The sequence below is a fragment of the Phyllostomus hastatus genome, unplaced genomic scaffold (assembly GCF_019186645.2).
Source record: "Phyllostomus hastatus isolate PE091 unplaced genomic scaffold, TTU_PhHast_1.1 phas_contig_86, whole genome shotgun sequence".
NCBI classification, from domain to species: Eukaryota; Metazoa; Chordata; class Mammalia; order Chiroptera; family Phyllostomidae; genus Phyllostomus; species Phyllostomus hastatus.
Window position 1 is genome coordinate 68,770,998 of NW_025333977.1, and position 16,741 is coordinate 68,787,738.

Below are 16,741 nucleotides of genomic sequence, written 5' to 3' on the forward strand. Positions count from 1 at the left end.
TGACTCTAGCCTGCCTACCCCTGAACCCCCACCCTCTTTCCCATCACTTCCACCCTTCTCTGTGCCTCAAAAGCTAACTCGAACAATCATAACAAGACTCTTGAACATTTATTGAATGCTGACTCTGTGTCAAACACTGTACTAGGAGCTTTATATATATTATCTAAAAAACATCAGGCAAGATGACTGACATAAAGACAACATAGTCACTCAGCTGGGAGGGTTAGAAATGCAGCTTCTCAAGCCCAATCCCTACCTACTGAGTTAGAATCTGCATTTTAGCCATCTCCAGGTAACTAACTCATCAGCGCATTAAAGTCGGAGAAGTCTACTTTGGATAGCAGCTTTCATTTTGCTTTTTATCTTTCCAAAGAGTTGTTGTGGCAATGTGTAGGTATGACCTAGGATTCTCCATTCACCCAGACTCACAAGGCACCAGTGAAAGACACACAGGAGGCAGCTGTGGCTTAGGGTGATGTCAGGGAGGGAGGAGGCTCAAAAGAGCCCTTCCCAACACAGCTCTTTACCTCTGAGTGTTCCTGCTCTCCACATGCACACCACTAGACTGCAGATACCCTCCGCAGGAGGTCACTCCCTAGCAGGACACAGCACACTGAATATGGGGTTAGCTAATAGCCCTGTGAGAGCCAGAAGGGGATAAAGCATTGTTTCTCAAACTGGAATGACATGCAGACCTTTTAAAAGAAAAATAAAAGTTCTTTCAGAGCCAGTATATTGACTTGTTTTTGTTATAAATTTTCTTAAATACTAAAAATATATGGACAACTATAAAAACAAAAGCAATTTATAAATTAAATATAAGCAAAACCACAAAACCAACAGAAATCAAACTACTACAAATAAAATACAACAATGATCTCTCACCTTTCACAGCAGGACTTGGGCACTGACAGCTACTGATATCTTCTCTTTGGTCCAGAATCTGTACATAATGTGTTCCCCAGATCAACTCAATTCTCTACTCACACTGAAAGCACTGAAAAGCTGTCTGGTATATCAAGCCCATTTCTTATTCATCAACCTTTGATAATTAGAGCAGGCCCTTTGCCCCTGCCAGGTCCTACATACAAATGTGAGCGCCAACACTGACATCATCGGTTGAACTCTGACACAAAAGGCTCATCCAGGTGATCCAGCATACACTATTTCTCAGTCATTGTTGAGATGAAATGCAGTTAGATTATTATGATAAAAAGCTTCCAGACCTCCCTCCCTGCCCCCACGAACATGTCAGCAGACACCCAGGAGCTCATCAACTTGACCTTGGGAAACACTGGGATAAAGAATTAGGAAGAACTGTACTCATATAGTTAACAAGAGGGAATTTCTCTTTTTATAAACCTCTGTTAATAACTGAAGATGAAATTCTATAATTTAGAACTTTACAAACCCTAATAAATGAGTAAATGCAGGCATTGATAAACAAAGACTGCCGACATCCAAGAAAGACAAGCCAACAAGAATGCAAAATAATAATTTGGGCGTCCTCCTCTCTATATTACCAACTACAGGGAATACAGGGGCAGAGAAGCATGGTAAATGACATGGGGATGCAACCAGTAAAACCCAGCGATGCAAAATTTAACAAGACAAACTAGTTTTTCCACAGAAAAAAAGTTAAGCAAAACAAACAGAGATGAAAGGAGAACTTATACATCAACAGAGACTCCACTGAATCACATCTATAATTGCAATGTGTGGGCTTTATTTGGATCTTAATTCAAACAAACACAAGTCAGGGTTTTTAATTTCATGACAGTGATAATAGTATATTGTTTTCAGGTTTTTAAAAATCTTTTTTAGAGCTACATACTGAAATATTATGAACAAAATAATATGATGGCAGATTAGTTTCAAAATTGTTAACAGTCAATTATATATGTCAGATTGGCTAAGCCCATAGCACCCAGTGCTTGGATGCTGCTGTGAGGATATTTTTATAAGTGCTCAACACTTGTATCAGTAGACAGTGAGCAAAGCAGGTATTCCCCTCCGTGACAGGAAAGCAGAGAGAAGCTAATCAGCTGAAGACTTTAAGAGTAGACCCAAGGAAGAAGTAATTCTGCCTCCAGACTGTCTCCCCAACAGAAACTGCAACATTGGCCCTTCCCTGGGCCTTCAGCCTGCTGGCCTGCCCCACAGAGCTCGACCTTGCTAGCCCCCATCATTTCAAGAGTCAATTCCTTAAAATAAATAAATGAACAAATAAATAAATCTTTTCATCTATTTACACACACACACACACACACACACGTTTTGTTCTGTTTCTCTGGAGAATCATGACTAATATGAAAATTACATGGGGAAGAGGAAAAGTAGATAGGGAAATAAAACAAAATTGGCCATGAGTTAGTAAGTGTTGAAACTATGTAATGGCTGCATTATACTATTCTCTCTATTTTTGTGTCTTCTTGGGATTTTCCAGCTAAAAAGTTGGAAAGGGCAAACAAGAAATGGAAAAGACTCATTTTCTTCTGTCACAGGGTTTGATGATAGAACAGCACATCAGGAATCAAGTCTGTCCTGAGAAAGCTGGGACCCCACGATTCACAAAGAAAATGTTAAAGCTGGAAAGACTGGGCCTTGGAGGTGACTGTTCCCTTGATCTTGAACTTCCATTCTATTTAGACTGCACCCTCCCTGGCCCCACAGCACCTGCATATCTCTTTACCACAGCCCTTCTCTCCCTGTTTTACACTTGATCTCTTCTCACTGCCCAGGAGCTCCTTACTAATCAAAGCACCAAGCTCACTCTCAAAAATAATTCAAGAATGAATCAAAGCAGTGCTACTCTTATGCCAACTCATGAGCTACTGCCTTATAGCCCTTATTTTCTTCTGTTAATTGTTACAGCCTACCACTAACTGCACTGTTTTAAAATCTTTCTATATCCTCTGATTTCAAATATTCATGCCCTACCAACCAAGAATTTGAGGTCTCACTTGCGGGTACAGAGGGAAGACACTGGCATTCACCATCAGAGAACTTCGTAAAACGAACCTTCAAAATCCCATTTCTGGGCAGGAAACAAAATCCTATCCAACAAGAAGCCCAATTTCCAGTGCTTCCTTTCCAACTGCCTAGCCAGCAAAACCCTCTGACCCCTAGAACATGTTATGAAAAGTCATTCTTTTACACAGGTCGGCCTTGAGGTGACAAAATTTCAACGTGAATGGTCATTTAAATGATCTGTTTCTTTGGCTTTGTCATAGTATTCTGCATGGTTTGGGAATACATTTGTTCATTTTATAATTGGCATGAAAAAAATCCTAAAATATCCAATCTTATAAATTTGAAAAATGAAAATAAAAAAGATCCAACATCAGCTTTTCCTTTGAATCTAACTTATGGAGAGAAACTATATGAGAAAGAAGGAGACAAAAATTATCTGAACTCCAACCTCCTTCAAATTCAAGTTCAGACAAGACAAAGTGGGGAGGTTTACAGCTCATTGTGCTTCATTGAAGAGGCTCTGACTTCTGCACAGGAAAGTGAGGGGTCTGAGTGAGTGCAAATCTCCTTCCTACTGTCCCCTGTCCCCTGCTTTGACCCTAAAGTCATTACTTCATCCCAAAGAAAGCTTCACCTTTGCTTCTATCCCACCTCACAGAAGGTCAGGTATACACATTCATGACCAAACCACAAAGCAAATGAAAGTGAGCAGAGGGGAAGAAGAAGGATGAGTAGCTGCTGCCTGCCTGCTGGAGTCTGTAGAGCTGTGTGTCCATGAAGAACCGCATGACTCTGAGAAAACCATACACAAAGCCCTGGCTGGTGTAGCTCAGTGGATTGAGCGCAGCCTGTGAACCAAATGGTCACTGGTTCGATTCCCAGTCAGGGCACATGCCTGGGTTGTGGGATGTTGCGGGCCACGTCCCCAGTAGGGCGCACACAAGAGGCAACCACACATTAATGTTTCTCTCCTTCTCTTTCTTCTTCCCTTCCCCCCGTCTAAAAATAAATAAATAAAATCTTTAAAAAAATACACGAGCCTTCCTTTGAAAAAAATCTGAAAGGTCCCCAGAAAATGTGTTAGTAACCAGTGTTGACAGCTGTGCAAGAATGTCGCCCGTGTTTTCAGCTCCTACCTTTCACTACTTGGTAGTAGGTACTCTGAACATCTGAAAGCAAACTTGCCACATCTAACAACAACAAAAGTACAGAATACCAGTGAAATTTGAATGTCAGGTAAACAAATGATCTCTAGCATAAATATGCGCTATGTATTGCATGCGTTATTTGAAATTCAAATCTTACTGGGCACCCTGTGTTTCATATGGCAACCCATGAAGGCATTTCCCTGGGGCAAAAAACATTGCAATAGCTCAGAGTGGAGATTTCTTAACAATATCATGAACCTAATGATAAAATTAACACTAAAGTGCCAAATGAAAATGAGAAAAAAACAAGAATATGTATGTCTCTATGGGGAGGGGGGTCACTTTGAAAGTATATGATTGCCTAACCACTATGCTATACATCTGAAACTAAAACAAAATGATGTGTATGTAAATTGTAACTAAAAAATAATTTTTTAAAAAGAACATTTCTGTTTCCCCAAGAATGAAATTCATTAATCAGGTGTTGGCATGTTTCTTTGAGTCAGAGACCTCAGGTTGTCTTGGTTGCAGCTTCTGAATATTTCCAAATCTCTACTTAAACATTCTGTGCTTTTCTGAATTGCACCCTGGCTATTTTTCTAAATTCTCCTTTGCTTCATTTATACAAAGAGAAATTCAATCTAAAATGTTGGTGGCCTCATCAGGTAAGCTGAAGATACCTGGGTCAGGGTTCCATTGTAAGAGGCCACCTGGACTGCTATGAGCATGTCTTTCTCTCTTAATCAACAGGTACTAAAAGGATAGCCACAATCAAATTGTGGGATGCCGTGGGGAGGGAATCTAGAAATTCTCTGATGTTAAAACGGGATCATTCTATTATTTGATAAGGTTGTAATCATTAGTCAAGGACAATTTGCAATGCTTCTTCTGGTTTTTCATTATTCCCAGCATTGTGGTATCAAAGCCATTGAATCATTGTTCTTGACTGGTTCTTCTGAAAATTGGCTCTGGACAAGTAACGTAAGAGAGGAAAGTCTTGGGGCCCAAAGTAAGAAGCACTGTTATAACAGTGGTCAGGTGTGATGGGCACCATATTGTTTCTTTAGACAGATTTAACAAATGCAGATTGAGAACCTATTATATAAGACATCTTCTAAATTCCTGTTAGTATTTTGTTCCTTTTCCTATAGTCAAATGCTACAGTTATTTATTTATTTATTCACTTAATATTTAAAAATTTTTATTTATTAATTTCAGAAAGAAAAACATCAATTCATGTTTCCACTTATTTATGCATTCATTGATTGTATGTGCTTTGATTCTTTTATGTGCCCTGACCAGGAACGAAACCCTCAATCTTGGTGTATCAGGAAGACACTCGAACCAACTGAGCTACCAGGCCAGGGCTATTTAATTTGCTTTCTAGATGTCAGTTTTCAGTGAAGCCCTCCTTATTTTATTGCCATACTTAAAACTCAAGCCATTCCTCCACCCTGAGCATGCCTCACAGCACTTTCCGCCCTCTGCCATACTATATATTTTGCTTCTTCGTGTATTGTCTGTGCTCTACCCCACCACTAGGATGTCAGTTCCACATGAACAAAAACTTGTGTTTTTTAATTTTCTTATTCCCATTCCTTCACCTCCTCCCTTTTGGCAATAATCAACTTGTTCTCTATATCTATGGGTCTGTTTGCTTTGTTTATTCATTTTATTCTGTTTTATTTTTCCTTAGATTTCACATATGAGATTATATGGTATTTGTCTTTCTCTGTCTGACTTATTTTACTTAGCATAATACCCTCTAGGTCCATATCACATCTTCTTTATCCATTCATCTATTGATGCACATCTTGGTTGTTTCCATATTTTGGTTATTACTAGTAATACTGCATTGAATATAGGGGTGCATATATCTTTTCAAATTAGTGTTTTTGTCTTCATTGGTTGAATACCCAGAAGTGGAACTGCTGGATAGTTCTATTTTTAATTTTTTGAGGAATCTCCTTACTGTTTCCTATAGTGGCTGCACTAATTTACAATCTCACCAAAAGTGTACAAAGGTTCCCTTTTCTCCTCATCCTCTTCAGCACTTATTATTTGTTGATTTATTGATGATGGCCATTCTGACAAATGTGAAGTGATACCTCATATGGTTTTCATTTGAATTTCCCTGGTGACTAGCGACTTTGAACATTCTTTTATATGTCTTTTGGCTGCCTGTGTGTCCTCTTGAGAGAACTGTCTATTCAGGTCCTCTGAACGTTTTTAAGTTGGATTGTTTGATATTTTTGGTGTAAAGTTGTGTGAGTTATTCATATATTGTGGATAGTAACCCCTTATTGGATGTTTCATTTGTGAGTATCCTCTGCCATTCAGCAGGTTTTCTTCATTTTGTTGATTTCCTTCATTGTGCAAAAATTTTTTAGTTTGATGTAGTCCCACCTGTTTGTTTTGCTTGCCTTGTTTGAAGAAATGTAGCCAAAAAGATATTGCTAAAAACAGTGTCAAAAAGTTTACTACCTATGTTTTCCTCTGGAAATTCTATAGTTTGAGGTGTAGCTTTTAAATCTTTAAAACTACAGTAATTTAGATGTTTTGGGGGGTACCAAATTTTTCAGACTGTAAGATGTACCGGACCATAAGGTTTTAGAGGAGGAAAATAGGAAAAAAATTTTGAAGCAAAAAATGTGTCAAAATATTTAATAACATAAATCACATAGGCAGCCACCACCCCCCCACCAGCGAGCCAGGTAAGCTACATTTGGACTATAAGATGCACCCCTCTTTTCCTCCCAAATTGGGGCTGGGGGGAGTACATCTTATAGTCTGAAAAATATGGTAATTTATAGATATTTTGATCTCTATAAATGAGTTGTTGAAAACTTACATTTTTATTCACTTTCATTTGTTCTCACTTTACAAATACAGGGTGGGGCAAATGTAGGTTTACAGTTATGAGTACTTGAAACAGATTTATTCTTGCATTATTATTTATTAATTATTGTATTTTTTCCATATGTACAAGTAAACCTACTTTTGTCCCACCCTGTATATATGCTGCTCTAACTCTGGACTAGGTATTATATTCCTCTTGTGTTGACGACCTGCTGTACATTATATCTTTAAATAAGAAACAAAAAAGAAAAAGAAGACAAAGTCTCTTTTTCAGTGACTTCTGATGTAGATAATGTCCCCCAAAACATATATATGTATATATAATAATTTTTCATTATGTTTATATATTTTAAATACCTATTTTAAATACTAACTTTAACAGATGATATAGAATTTCTATGTCTTAATCTAAAAAAAATTGAAAAACATTATTCTACTCACATTAACTCACTCTCTGCCTTTGACTAAAAATATAAAAGTCAACCTTGAACCAAAGCCTTTTCCATTCAAATCTTCCTAGTTTGGAAAGGACCCTGTGTAATTACTTAGGGGACTCTGAAGCACAGTGTGTTTATTGTAATTTAATTTGTTTGAGTTGTGACCAGTCTGTTGCAATCCAAAACTAAGAAACTATTTTTTTTCCAAAAAACAAAACTTACAATAAACAAAAACAAAAACAAAAATCTAGAACTATTTGGGAAGATAATTTCTTCTTTTTTGTTCTACTTAAAATAACAGAGTTCTTTATGGCTAATTTGCCTTAAGTCTATCTGTAGTAGTATCTTTAAAAACACTCCCTATGAGAAGACCTCAAGTTGCCTCCTCATTTAGCAGTGGGCCTTACACCAAGTCTCAGGAAAAAAAAATGGTGAAGAAAGACTGGGTAATAATAATGCCTTGAAGTTGTGTGAGACTTTTAACCCTCCGAAGTCCATGATGTGGTTAAGTCTATGCAGAGCCTGAAGAAGCATGACCAGGAACACAGGAAGAAGTGAGGCTCTTACTCACCGAAAGGTTCACAGCTGAGGCGCGACTGGACCTCAGTCTCCTCTATTCCCAGCTTCCAGCCTTCTTCACTGTTCCTCACTGATGGAAGTAAGAAAAAAGATATCTAAGAGTGGCCCCAGGGAAGTGATAAACCAGCAATAACTGAAATTTGGTGGGAAAAACAAAACAACTAGAGACTGCTGTGCAAAAAATAATAACAATAACTAGCCTCACAAAGGCTGTCAGGAGTTTTTCACTGAACTCCTCTGGATCTACTTGGAGACTCTGACAGAGCTCAGATGTCCTACACTGGATTATCTCGAGGTCCTGTCCAGCTCCTTGACACCACCATTCAGTGTCCCCAACCAGAGTTTCAAAAGTACACAGAAGTCGAACCCCAGCCCATCACCAGCTATAAGGAGGCTGCTAACTGGCATTGGGGGTGTGAAATGAAAACAGGGCCAGTGGTTTCTGGAGGCACCTCTGTTAATCAACACAAGTGTGACTTACCATTTGTTTAAATGATGCCCATGAATTAAGAACTTACTTTGGACTAAGCACCTACAAATGCTTTACCTACAGTGTCTCATCTTATCTGCCCATCCCTAAGGGGTACAAATTACTACCAGCCTTCTGGTATTAATAGAGGAGGAAACCAAAGGCTTAGAAAAGAACTTTTGAAAAGGTCCTCACACCTAGTGAATTGGCAGAGTTGGGATTTGAACTTGGTCTGGCTAACCCTGGAACCCATGCTCCTACTAATATGCTCTTGCCCTTCCTTGGGGGATGGTGCAATTCGGGTGTTTGAAGAACAATGAGGACTCAGGCATGCATGGCCCAGAGGACAATGCAGGGCAGGAGTGGAAATACAGAAGGCTAGAGGTAGGGCTTCAAAGACTACTCAACACCAGCTGGAGAGGTTGCTAGTGCTTCTGCAGTCTGACCTACTCTAGGAACCGTGTCACAGTGGTAAAAAGGGACAGAGGTGCAGCAGCTCCTGGCAAACTGCTCCCCTGCCAGTATCAGGAAGCTCATAAAAGCTTTAAAGCAAGGAATTTATGTGAGCTCAATGGTATCTCAAAAAGATTAATCTGGCAACCATGCACAGAAGATATTAAAGGTAACAAGATGCTGGAGGCAAGGAAACTGGTTAGGAGGCAATTGCCAAAACAGAGCAGTAGAAACAGGGCAAAGGGACAAATGTGAGCATTACCCACATGCAGGAAGAACTGACAGGCCCTAGGGCCCTACGTTGTTGAGACTGTGGTCCATGATGGTCTCAGGGGAAGAGAAGAGGAGGAAAGATGCTCTCAGAGCCAGTAGTCACCCCAGCCCTGCACACTCTGGGGCCTGCCTCTTCTGTCTCCACACCAGACCACAGGCTCCAAGGAGTCTGGGAACCTTCGCATGTCTGGCAACCCCACAGCTGCTCTACAGTGCCCTGGAGTTTGGGAGACTCAACAAACACTGACTGGCAGTCTGTTTCCGCTGCCTGGAATGCTCCATTCCTGCTTAGGCCTGGAAACTCTCCGTAGGAAGGTCTCCCTGCAGTCCCAGCACAACATCTAAGAGGCCTCTGTGACCATCAGTCTAAACTGGGTCCCCAAGCTTTCCTCCCCATAGAAACGTTTCTTTGTAGTATATATTACAATGTGGACTTTATATTTGTTTTTTTTATTTTTTATTTCTTTTTGCTGTTTTGTTGTCAGTTGTGGTATTCTAGCTTCCCCCACTAAGCTCCTCATAGTCAGTTTTTCCTTTCACCACTGAGTCCCCAAAAGCTAGCATAGTGATGGTCCATAGAAATAAAGTATAGGCCCCATTTTTAACAATAAGGAGAAATGGGTGAAATTAATTTTAATACCATATTTTATTTAACCAAATATAGATGAAATGTTATTTAAATATGTGATCTATGAAAACATTATTCATTAAACAGCTTACATTCCTTTTCCCTTGTTGGAAGTCTTACACCACTGTGTTTGACACTTCTAGCATATCTCAATTAGGACCAGCCAGGTGTCAAGTATTCCATAGCCACATGTGGGGAGTGGCTGCTGTAATGGACAACACAGATCCTTGGAGGATGCTTGACATGTATTACTTACTTAATCAAAGGTTTACTCATGAAAAAGAGAGGATGAGAAGAGAAAAAAGGATAAAAGCAAGAGAAAAGACAAAAGAAAAGAAAGACTAGCATTTGTCAGGTATTTACTACATTAGGTTCTTTCATATATTAATAAATTATGTAATTTAATCCTCACATCAAAGGCCAGATGGCATTAACATAACTATCTTTATGTATGAGGACACCGGTTTGGAGGTGTCATGTCACTTGCCAAAGGTCACACTGTCTTTTCAGTGAAAGGAGCAGGGTTCAGAATGCAACCTCCCAGAACCCATGGTTCTGCATGTACCCACAGAAGCCAAGACAAGTCTTCTCAAGCCACAGTGCTATCTAAGTCTCTCTCTCCTCCATGGGAAACATCCCAGGGCTCCTATAAGATATTGTTTGGAATCTCACAGACGTACTCATTGTAAAAATATAATCTGACCATTGCAGTCTAACATGGGAGTCTGCCATTCCTCTTCTAGACATGTTTTAGAGGGGTCATTATCTCACTTGTTGCTGTCCATCAGAACTCTGCTATGACAGAAAAAAAACATCATGGCATCAGAAGTTCCTTAAATATGCCAAGCTCTCTAATATGCCTCCTTAGTTCTGTATTGTTTTCTGACTGCCGAACCCTTCTCTACTTCACCTGATTAATACACATGACTCAGTTCAAGAGAAAAGAAGGAAGAGATGGAAAAAACTCAATTCAGCAATCATCTCATTTCAGCCAAGGAATCTCCCTGACCTACTCTCTAAGTGTGAGGGTCCAGTTTTCTGTGTTTCCCAAGGCACTGCCTCTTGTGGAATTTTTCATGCATACCATCATTATACACCTTGTCCTCACTCGACTATATGCTTCTGGAAGGCAAGAACTATCTATGCCTTTTATCTCTATATCCCCCTTCCCCAGCATTTAATGAATGGGTTGTTAAATAAGTCGATAAATGAATTGAAGGATTGATAGCATGCTCACAGCCTTATTCCAGCATAAGAAGCAATACCTGGTACCACACAGTCCAAAGAGTTAGAAGAGAGCTAGAGTACTCTTGCAATCTCTGCATCCCCCTTAGGCCTGCTGTCAAAGCGTGGGTCACAAATACACGAGTACACGGCATCAGCAGAGCACCCTGTGGTGCCTCCAACCATTTCCTAAGAAGCTATGTTCTAAGCTGTGCAGGAAATGCAATGAAGTTGGGACTTGTCCCCACCATGTTAGCTGTGAAATATTTAGGAATGTGGTGGGTAGGAAGAAGAATGCTAAGCATCAGAATGTGGCCACAGAGGCAAGGAGCCCAGACACACGGACCGGGGGGAACAGAGGACATGCAGTGCCAGTGTCTAGCTGCCCCGCAGGAGGGTGGCAAGTAGTGGTGCTGCACTGAGCAAAGGGCAGGACCACAGGCACTTAGTTCTCCCTAACTCACAACACCCTGGGCAAGTCCGTTCACCCTCTGGGGATACCTTGAGAAATGTTTATAGATGGGATTTTTGGCTATACCCTGAAAATGTGATCTGTATTAGGTCTTGGGACAGAGCTTCTGAGTTCTGCTGTGCCCCTGGTGGGTAGATATGTGCCAGAAGGAAATAAAAACTCTTTCAGTCCCAGGAGCAGCCAGGTGAGTATAAAGGCAGGGGGGCAGGGGTCAGGGCAAAGGCCTGTGGAAGCCAGGCAACCCAGGTCTATTACCTAGGAATGAGCCCTTGCCTCTACATAGTGTCATAATCTACATAGATAGTGACATGAAAAATGTTGCAAAGCATTGAGCTAGACTATATGAGGTGAATGAAGAACACCTTTTAAAAAATATTTTTTTCATGGAGCCAGATGAGTAAAGAGTAGGAGATACAATGGTAACTAGGATCAGGCCCCAACAAGCTCAGGATTGTGAGCTCTCAAACATAAGTACAGACCAAGGCCAGCCTATTTGTGCGTGTTTCTGTGAATCCACATAGAAGACAGAAGACTTTAATCTTGCACCATTTAAAATACATAAATAAAAATAACCCACAAGAATAAGTCCAGTGTCCTCAACAAAGGCACAGTCCTGAAAAAAAAAATCAAGACAAATGATACTTAATCCTCCAAATAACCTGTATTTCATGGTCACAAGAGGCAGGCCAGGGGCCCGAGTCAGCCCAGCAACCCCTGCCTGGCACCTCCCAGCTCCCTTCCTGGCAGGGCGTGGCCCAGGGAGGAATTAGTCCTTAGAAATTAGACACTCTTATGGAATTTCTCATGCATACCATCATCATAGCCTCACAGACAAGGTGGAAAGGGAAGGGGAAAGGACTGTGATTGTCAGTGAAGCTGGGCCCATTACCCCCTGCCCAACATTTATTCTCCTGCCACTATGTGCCATTGACTTTTTAAGCATAGACCTGAACCCAGGGTTGGAGAGAGCTGAGCAGGCACATAACCAGGGAACCACATTACTACCTGTGAAAGAACTAGAGGTATTAGGAAAGCCTGTCTTCTATTAAACTTCTACTCAATTGGAAACAACAAACAAAAGCCAACACCTCTCCCCACATTACTAAGATATTCAGAAATATACTTCATACTCAGTGCTAATGGGCCCAGAGCTATACTGGAGCCAGGGTGCAGGAGGAAGACAGGAGCTAATGTGGCAAGGAAGTTCTGGTCACTCCAAACAGGTGCAAGACCAGTCCCACCAGTCAGAGTGGCTCTGGCTGGCATGACTCTCCTGTGATCTGAGTGGGCAGAAGAGCAGATTCACCTGGCACCAGACAGTGCCAAGGGTGTGTGTGTACGTGCTGAAGCTAGCATGGCACTACAAGAGCTCTAGCCAAGGAGAAACTAAGCTCTGTGATGTAAATAAGGCCTGCCAGGGCACAGCAGACACCAAAAAGGGGAAACTATAGGGAATCCCTAGCACACACAGCCTCAGCCAGAGAGGCAGCTGTCACCTGACTTTGTCTGTGCACACTGCCAGTGAGCAGCTGCACACGTGCCAGAGGAATTTAAGTCCTGCTGAATCCCAAATTAGAAGTCATCCAAAGCCTTCGCAGAGGTTCACTCTCAACTTTGCTCCCAGCTTCTAAAACGGTTCTTCAACATTTGGAGGTGACTGGAATGCAAACATCTTCCTTCCCTAAAGGAAAGGAAATGCTCACCACTGGTCTACCATGGGCCAAGGAAGAATCAGGGAGTCTCTTTGATGTGATCTCACCCTGATACTATAAAGTTTGCACCCAGGTCCCATCCTGACAGTAACACCATGGTATTATGATGACCTCAACTTTTTGGTTTCCCTTTATCCTTCTGCCTCCTAGACCAAGAAGGAAAGTGAGCTGTGTTTCTTGGTGATGAGTTACTCTGTTTCCGTTGTCTTACGGACAGGAAACGCTGAAAGCAGAGGCGGCTGTTGTCCAAAGGTATAAAGTCAGGCTGACAGCCTGTGTGTGCTTGCTTCTCCAGGTGATGCAGAGAGAAGACTGGCCCCAGACGCTCAGGATAGCTCACATCAAGCAGCACAGACTACAGGTCCCTGTGGAGAGCACGTCTTGGAGGCAGGAAGTTACATAAAAAAGCATTGCAAGTAAAGGCAGAAAAAGAGCAGAAGAGAAAAATAGGAACCCAAAATCAAGGCAATGAATAAAAAACAGTAATATGGTAGATATTAATCCGACTACATCAATAATCATTTTGAATGTCAATGGTCTAAATACATCAATTAAAAAACAAGTTTGTCAGAGTGAATTTTAAAAAGAGATCCAGCCTTGGCCAGGCTGTTCAGTTGATTGGAGCATCATCCCATACACCGAAAGGTTGCGGGTTCAATGCCTGGTCAGGGCACATACCCAGGTTGCAGTTTCTCTAGTCAGATCTCATATGGGAGGCAATGAATTGATGTTTCTGTCTCACATCAATGTCTGTCTGTCTGTCTGTCTGTCTGTGTCTCTCTCTCTTTTCCTCCCTCTAAAATCAATAAATAGGCCTGACTGGTGTGGCTCAGTGGGTTGGACATCCCACAAACTGAAAGGTCACCAGTTCAACTCCTGGTTAGGCCATGTGCCTGGGTAGTAGGCCAGGTCCCTAGTGGGGGGCATGCGAGAGGCAACCAATCCATGTTTCTTTCACATGTTGATGTTTCTATCCCTCTCTTTCTCCTTCCCTTCCCCTCTCTCTAAAAAAATAAATAAATAAATTATTTTGAAAAATAAAATAAAGTAAATAAACATATCCTCAGGTGAGGGTAATAAAATAAATAAATAAATAATCCAACTATATGTTGTCTACAAGAAACTCACTTTAAATAGAAAGATATATATAGATTAAAAGTAAAAGGTTGGAGAAAAATATATTATGCTAACCCTAATCAAAAAAGTGGCAGTACCTATATTCATTTCAGACACAGTAGACCTCAGAACAAGGAAAGTTATTGGGAATAAGGAAAGACATTGCAAAATAATAAAGGGGTAAATTATCCAAAAAGATATAAAAAATCTTTAATATATATGCTCCTACCAACACAGCCATGAGGCAATATGAGGCAAAAACTGATAAAAATGCAAAGAGAAACAGATGAATTTACTATTCTAGTTGGACAGTAACATCCTCTATCAGAAATGCACAGATCCAGCAGGCAGAATATCAGTAAGGTCATAGATAAATGCAGTGTCAATCAACTAGACATAACTGACACAACAGACTACCTCATTAAACAACAGCAGAATGCCCATTGCACTCATGCTCACATGAAACATTCATCAATATTCAGGACCATAAAACACACCTAAACAAATTTAAAAGAATAGAATTGAAAATATATGTTCTCAGACCATATATGTTAATTAAACTAGAAATCAATAACAGAAAGATAGCTAGAACACTGCAAAAATTCATGGAGATCAAATAACATGATTCTAAATAACAAGTGAGGCAAAGAAAAAAATTTTGAGAGAAATTATGAAATATTTTGGTTTAAATGAAAATAAAAATACAATTTATCAGAACTTGTGGATTTCAGCAAAAGCAGTGTTTGGTAGGAAATTTATGGCATTGAATACATATGTATTAAGAAGAAAGCTGTAAAATGAAACATCTAAGCTTCCAATTAGAAAAAAAAGAGCAAATTAAATCCAAAGTAAGCAGAAAAAAGAAATAATAAGGCTTAGGAGAGAAATTAATGAAACTGAAAACAGGAAATTAATAGAAAAAAATCAACAAAACCTAAATGTTGGATCTTTGGAAATAAAAAGATCAATAAAATTGATAAACCTCTAGCCAGGCTCACTAAGGAAAAAAAAGAGAAAAGGCACAAATTACTAACACCAGAAATGAAAGAGGGAACATCACTAGACATTCTGTGAACATTAATGGGATAATAAAGGAATACTATGAACGCCTCCATATCCACAAATTTGATAACCTAGATGAAATGGACCAAGTCCTTGACAGACACAATCTTTAAAACTCACACACAATTTGAATAGGCCTAAATGTGTTAAAGGAATTAATTACTAAGTAATTAATAACCTTCCGAAACAGAAAGCACCAGGCTCAGGTGGGTTCGCTGATGAGTTCTACCAAATACTGAATAAAGATATTTTATCAATTCTATATAACCTCTTCCAGAAGATAGAAGCAAAGGGAATACATCCTAATTTGTTCTAGAAAGCTAGCAATACCCAAAACCAAAATCAGACAAAGACATTTCAGGAAAATAACACTACAGGCCAATACATCTCATGAACACAGATGCAAAATTTCTCAGCAAATTATTAGCAAATAAACTACAATAAGGTATAAGAATAATTATACACCTCAACAAAGCGAGATTTGTCCCAAGTGTACAAAGCTGGTTCAGTATTTGAAAATCAATTAATGTAACCCATCACAGCATAGACTAAAGGAGAAAAATCACAAAATCATACCAATAAAAGCAGGAAAAGCACTTGATGAAATCCACTACACATTTGTGGCTGACAAAACAAAACACTCAGTGAACTAAGATAGAGGGGAACTTCCTCAACTTGACAAAGAATACCTACGAAAAATATAAAGTTAACATCATACTTGATGGTGAGAAGTTAGAAGATTTTCTGCTAAGATCAGGAAAAAGCAGAGATATTCCCTCTCGCCATTCCTTTTCAACACTGGGCTTGAAGTCTTAACAATACAAGAAAGTGAGACAAGAAAGGGAAATAAAAGGTAAACATTGGAAAAATGATCTATGTTCACAAATGACATAATCATCTATTAGAAAATCCGAAAAAATAAACAAAAAAACTTCTGGAACATTATAATAAGCAATTATAGCAAGATTTCTTTATACATTGTTAATATGCCAAAAAACCACCATTTTCCCATATGCCAGCAATAAACAAGTGCAATTTGGAACTTAAAACACGACACCATTTAAATAAGTACCAAAAAATAATGAAGTACTTACTTAGATAAAATCTAATTAATTATGTACAAGATCTATATGAGGAAAACTACAAACCACGATGAAAGAAATCAAAGAACTAAATAAATGGAGAGATACAACATGATTGTGGATAAAAAGACTCAATATTGTCAAAATATCTTTTCCTCCCAACTTGATCCATGGATTTAATGCAATCCCAATCAAAATCCAAGTGAGTAATTTTTTTAGATATCAACAAATTAATTCTAAAGTATATTGCCCTG

At 39.6% G+C, this 16,741-nt stretch overlaps 1 protein-coding gene across 4 annotated transcripts in view; it reads right to left on the reverse strand.

The window, feature by feature from the left end:
- Positions 1-16,741, reverse strand: part of TMEM45A (transmembrane protein 45A) — an 84,287-nt gene that overhangs the window by 33,492 nt on the left and 34,054 nt on the right. For 3 of the 4 annotated variants that reach the window (XM_045851987.1, XM_045851989.1, XM_045851988.1), the window contains one exon: positions 7,989-8,066. The exons of the other annotated variant lie outside the window; for it this stretch is intronic. In XM_045851987.1, coding sequence (XP_045707943.1) covers positions 7,989-8,066 — 78 coding nt within the window. The remainder of the gene's footprint in view (positions 1-7,988; positions 8,067-16,741) is intronic. 4 annotated transcript variants of the gene reach the window in all.